Source organism: Dendrobium catenatum, unplaced genomic scaffold, assembly GCF_001605985.2.
Source record: "Dendrobium catenatum unplaced genomic scaffold, ASM160598v2 fragScaff_scaffold_231, whole genome shotgun sequence".
Classification (NCBI taxonomy): Eukaryota; Viridiplantae; Streptophyta; class Magnoliopsida; order Asparagales; family Orchidaceae; genus Dendrobium; species Dendrobium catenatum.
In genome coordinates, this window is record NW_021318693.1 from 5,763,049 (window position 1) to 5,769,275 (window position 6,227).

Sequence of the window (6,227 nt, forward strand, 5' to 3'; positions counted from 1 at the left end):
AACAGGTCGGGTCGGGTTGACCCGAACCCGAAGCAGGTCGGGTTCGTATCTAGAAAATCGACCTGTTTGCAAAAACGGGTCTGATTAGGTTTGACCCGATTAATGTCGGGTCAGTTTTGGGTTCGACCCGAACCCGACCCGTGACCTGAAATTGATACCCCTGCTTACAAGATTACAACAACAAGGCACTTTATATGAAGGTACCAATGGGTTGGAGGACTAGATAGAGGAAGAAAAGCGACCTGAAGATGATAATGTCGAAGAGGATGGTGACAAATGTGATGATGATTTGCTATATGTATGCAGTACTTATATTTTTGTTGTGTATACACATCAAACAGATGAAGTTAAGCATAATAACAAGTTATAATTTCAATTAATTAGTTATGAAAAATATTATATTTTGAATCATATCAAAGGCCTATTTTATGCCTTATAAGTTTATTACATATTAGATTGTTATATATATATTGAATGTATATAAGTTATATGTATGGATTTGATTATTGCATCAACTTTATTTTGAGAAAATTAGTTATAGCCAAGCAAGAAACATTAGGTTGAGAAAATTATTTGTGATTGAAGATGGCCATAAATGGTTTGGAGGATTCAAGTTAGCAGTCATTTGACTCATTGCAATTACTATGTTACGACAAATTTATAGTTGCAATACTTGTGATTCTAGTCGTGAGTGCCCACTAATTGAACTTGTAACTATGCATATTGTGAATGCTTGAGCAATCATGTTCGTTGCATGGTTTACTTTTACCCTCAACACTAGACACTCACAGCGTACCAATATGAGATTAACACTCGGTACTGACTATCAATTGGGGTTCCGACCGAGGTGGGAAGAACTTAAATGCTTTAAACCAAGCATGCTTTTCTTATGGAAGAGGAATGGGGTGTGGATGCAATCAATTACATATTAAAGGCCAAAGTTGTAGTAGTTTTGGGCACTCCACTGCTAAGTGCTGTTACAGGACGAACTTAAAATATAATTCCTCCTTACTGCCCACTTAAGCCATGTGTGCTCGACTCTCGCAAGCTACTATAGATTGACTACTTGATACAGAAGCAATGCCCCTTCTGATCTCTAATCCTGGCAAATTATCCAATCAAACTCCCTACACTGAAAGATATCATGTCATAATAAAAGAAGGATAAAAGGTGCAAATTGCCAATACAGAGCAAGATCTTTTTGGTAACTCCTGCTCATAAGCTGCACTTACCTTCACTATATTATCTTCCTCAACTTCCTCATAATTTAATATTTGTTCACTAACTTAGGCTTCATTTGTTACGATTTTTTTCTGCTTTTTAAAATATTTTTTTAGTACAAAAATTAAAATATGTACTAAAAAGCTGCTTTAAGAAGCAATAAGAAAGCCGTCCCAAATGAAACTTTACTTTCGACAAAAACCATTGTATTTAAAATGGCAAAAGCCATCGTCTTCCTTTCTTATTCAGTTTGTTATAGATTTGTTTCATGTTTTCTAGAACTTTCTAAGTTTCTCTAGGTTATCTCTATTTGGGGATTATATATATGTGGAATGTTTAAGAGTAAGGGATATTGAATGAATATTAGCTCTTTTATGAAGCTTTAAAGCTTGTATTCCTCTTGTTCTCTGGATTGGGATTAAATCCTTCTTGCAGGTCGATTCTTCCGATGATCCACTACATCAGTTGGTATTAGAGCCCGGAGCTTGCGAAGAACGATGGACTGCAGAAGGTGGGTTGATGCGGAGCATCACGCTGCACCACATTGCTGCACCACGTTGCTGCCTCACATTGCTGCACCACGGTGGACCGGTGCACACTATCCTTTAGTTCTTTTACTAGAAAATTCTCCATGCTTTCTGTTAGTAGCTGCTGCTCCACTAATCTACTTACCTTATTTAGTTAATGTATGCAGGCTGTTTCTTTTTAGCCTTTATCTATTTTTATCCATAGTCATTTTGTATTTCTTCTCTTTGAGAAGATGAGAACAGTAGTGAATGAAATAGTAACTTTGGCTTTTGCCATTGCCCCCGCCGGCAACCTGCCTCTCTCTTTGTGGTTTTGTCTTGTGAACCTGCTTCTTCCGCCGCATACCTCATCAGCAGCTCATGTGGGACGAAATAATACCTACCTACAATTACAAACCAGGTTTTTTTGGCCCCACATGCACCGTGACGTTATGAGGTTCGTCGAGAGGTGCTCTGTTTGCCAGAATTTCAAATCCGGAGGAACATTGCAGGGACTATACCTGCCATTGCCTATACCTGAGACTATTTGGGAAGACCTAAGCATGGATTTCGTCATGGGATTACCTCGCACCAAACGAGGATACGACTCGATCATGGTGGTCGTCGATCGTTTCTCCAAAATGGCTCATTTTGTGCCATGTAAGAAAACGTTCGACGCATTGAATGTTGCCCGCATTTTTTTTGCTGAGATCGTCCGACTTCATGGGGTACCTCGGAGTTTGACATCCGATCGTGATGTTAAGTTCATCAGTCACTTTTGGAAAGAGTTATGGAAGAGGCTGAACACGGAGATCAAGCTCAGCTCTGCTTACCATCCTCAAACGGATGGACAAACCGAGGTCGTCAATCGAACACTGGGGAACATGTTACGTTGTGTGGTACAGGACCATCCCAAAAGTTGGGATGAACTCCTGGGCCAAGCAGAATTTGCGTATAACAGTATGAACAATCGATCCACTGGACGTAGCTCCTTCAGTATTGTGTACACGAAACAACCAAATCACACAGTGGATGTAGCTGTCCTCCCGAAATGCAACAGTCAACGGGCCACTGACTTTGCTGAGCAATTCACCACAATGTTGCAAGAAGTACGCCAACAACTCATTTCAGCCACTGCTAGATACAAAGAAGCCGCTGATCGGCACCGCAAAGATAGGCAATTTAAGCCGGGTGATCTAGTTATGGTCCGACTACGTCGTGAAAGGTTTCCACAAGGTACTTATTCCAAACTAAGCCCACAAAAAGCTGGTCCATTCGCTGTCCTTAAGAAGATCAACCCGAACGCATATATCGTGGATATACCCAATCACTTCAACACGTCCACTACCTTCAATATTGGAGACCTTATTGAATATCACCCTCCTGATGCTGCCACCACTAACATGTCTTCATCGGAGTCCGATTCTTCTCACGGAGGGGGAGAATGATGCGGAGCATCACGCTGCACCACATTGCTGCACCACGTTGCTGCCTCACATTGCTGCACCACGGTGGACCGGTGCACACTATCCTTTAGTTCTTTTACTAGAAAATTCTCCATGCTTTCTGTTAGTAGCTGCTGCTCCACTAATCTACTTACCTTATTTAGTTATGTATGCAGGCTGTTTCTTTTTAGCCTTTATCTATTTTTATCCATAGTCATTTTGTATTTCTTCTCTTTGAGAAGATGAGAACAGTAGTGAATGAAATAGTAACTTTGGCTTTTGCCATTGCCACCGCCGGCAACCTGCCTCTCTCTTTGTGGTTTTGTCTTGTGAACCTGCTTCTTCCGCCGCATACCTCATCATGGGTTGTCGACGACGATCGAAGCCGAAAAAAATGGGCGGTCGATGAAGATCGGTGCCGAATAAGATGGGCGATCGACGAAGATCGCCGCCGAAGGAGATGGGCGGTCGACGAAGATCACCGGCGAAGGAGATGGGCGGTCGACGACGAAGAAGACGACTATCCTCCGCTCCAACTTCCACTCCAATGGCGAGACCCGCTGTCTCACTATCCTCACGAAGATGGCCACCGAAGAAGAAGGGATGTCGATCGTGATCGACGCTGCGAAGCTCTTCCGGTTCAAGTGGAAGCATCAATTGATCGGATTGATGTTTCATTTGCCGATTTCAATCATTCTTTAGAACGAGTATGCACATCGGTAAGCAAACTATCTTCGGCCATCTACTCACACTCGCTTTCAACCGATTTCGCACTTGCCCGATTTCCTCTGCTCCCGCATGGCTCGCCGCACCAGCATCCGCCATCGTCTGCCACTAGCGCGTGACACCAGTCGCCTAAATCGAGCCCGATTGGTCCCACACAGACAGAACTCCCGCCGTTGCTCCCACTCCACTCTTGGTTGCCAAACCCACGCCAGCGTCCGTCCGGAACGCACCTTCGCTCCAGCTCCCATCCCCACACAGCTCCCACGATCTCATGGTTCGACCTACCCTCGAAGCCACAGAGAAGCCCATGTACAAATTATGTGGCGAGAAGAATCATATTTCTCTGAATCCTTCCCCTCTATACTCCAGTTCGAGCTCCAAGGGCTCAGAAAGCCATCGAAGCCAATATACCCGATGCAGCAACATCATGAGCGTCGATGGTTCTTCCAAAATTGACTGGGATTGTTCGGATATATGCAAAGATAATGATGAACTAAATACCCATTCAAGGAGTTCTTGCAATTTAGAAAAGTAAGTGGCTGCTGCTCATGAATGCAAGGTCTGCAATAATGCTGAAGAGGAAGAAAATCGCCTTGCATCCACAGAATTGAGACCTGCTGAAGATTGGCCAAGGATAAAGAAGGAATTTCAAATTCTGAACCATTTTGTTGATCACGGTACAACAATAGTTAAGGGGAGAATCTCATCTGAATCAAGATTTTTGGAGTTAAAAGAGAAGCTAGTTACATCTGATTATGACGATTATGCTTCAGATGCTATCATAGAGGTTTTCATTACAGGTGTGCAAGTGCTGGATGTGAAATCCACTAACAAAGCTAATCCAACGCCATGCTCACAAGTTGCTCGACGTATTGTCGCTGATGACTTCGTGCAGTTGGGTGATGACGACTTCCTTGTTAAGATTGATTTAGTACTTCAGGACAACATGAATATTGCGGTAAAGAGATTGAAGGATGGTCTGAGTTCATTTGGTGAATCTTCCTTCCTGTGCGAACTTGAGATGAAAAGTATAGCGGTGCATCAAAATCTTTTGAGTTTGATTGGCTTTTGTACAACAGTAAGACTTTTAGTTTATCCATTTATGGCTAATTTAAGTGTTGCTCATCATTTAAGAGAACTGAAGCCCGAATATCCACTTTTAGATTTTGTGCCTCTTGGAATCGCTCGAGCTCTGCCAAATCTTCATGAGAGGTGCGATCCAAAGATCATCCATCGTGATATCAAATCCGTGAATGTGCTTCTTGATGAGAACTTTGAGGCTGTAGTTGGAGACTTTGGATTGGCCAAGCTGATGGATATGAAGAAAACATCTGTAACTACTCAGATTTGTGGAACTCAAGGCCGCATAGCGCCTGAATATATAGCCACAGGCAGGGCATCCGAGAAGACTGATGTTTTTCGATATAGCATCATGCTTCTTGAGCTGGTTACTGGACAGTGTGCTCTATGCTTTGAAGGAAGAGATGACTTGCTTCTGCTTGATCATATAAGAACACTTTCATTTGCTATTTCTGATGGCTCTCGTCCTGGTAATGAAGAGCGAGAATATGCATTGAAAGTTATGCATGCAGGGCAGCAAATTTCAGCTAGGATTATTTTAATAAGGAGTTCTTTTTTAAGAAATATGCTTGAGTACTATCAGGGTGGTGTGGAGATGATAAGAAGGGATTTGCTTATTGAACATTTGAAGCCTTATCTTGAGCGTGCACTAACCCTTAGCCCATGTTATTATGGTGGTGTTAATGACGACAAGATGACTGCTATACGAGTAATGATTGGGCGTCAAAGACGCAAATTGTTTGACCCAGGAGGATTGATTATAATTTTTACATCCATCTTCCTTCAAATAAAGCACCTCGACGGAGTTGAGCTCTTTTATGCAAGGGAAGAATGATGTGGAACATTATAGCTTAATTTGTTCCTTAGGTTATTTTATTTAGTTTGTTATAGATTTGTTTCATGTTTTTTAGAACTTTCTAGGTTTCTCTGGGTTATCTCTATTTGGGCATTATATATATGTGGAATGTGTAAGAGGAAGGGATATTGAATGAATATTATCTCTTTTATGAAGCTTTGAAGCTTGTGTTCCTCTTGTTCCCTGAATTGGGATTAAGTCCTTCTTGCAGGTCGATTCTTCCGACGATCCACTACATCATTCATGTTTCCTAAAATTTAAAACTATTGCTGAAACTAATACAATCAATACAAAAAAAATTATTGCAATTGATGGAGGCGGTGAATATTAAGCCAATTTGGTGTTGCCATCAACATTCGTGTCCTCACAACCTTGAAAAGAATGAAGTGGTGG

At 41.9% G+C, this 6,227-nt stretch overlaps 2 protein-coding genes across 2 annotated transcripts; both read left to right on the forward strand.

The window, feature by feature from the left end:
* The first annotated feature begins 1,464 nt into the window (after positions 1-1,464).
* On the forward strand, positions 1,465-4,042 carry LOC110104792. The gene is made up of 2 exons (XM_020834043.2): positions 1,465-1,736; positions 3,538-4,042. Exons 1-2 carry the CDS (start codon positions 1,719-1,721, stop codon positions 4,015-4,017), a joined length of 498 nt encoding a protein of 165 aa, XP_020689702.1. The 5' UTR covers positions 1,465-1,718; the 3' UTR covers positions 4,018-4,042.
* On the forward strand, positions 3,602-5,989 carry LOC110104791 (LRR receptor kinase SERK2-like). Its single transcript, XM_020834042.2, has one exon. The coding sequence runs from the start codon at positions 4,845-4,847 to the stop codon at positions 5,811-5,813; it is 969 nt and encodes a 322-aa protein (XP_020689701.1). The 5' UTR covers positions 3,602-4,844; the 3' UTR covers positions 5,814-5,989.
* The last annotated feature ends 238 nt before the right edge of the window (positions 5,990-6,227 follow it).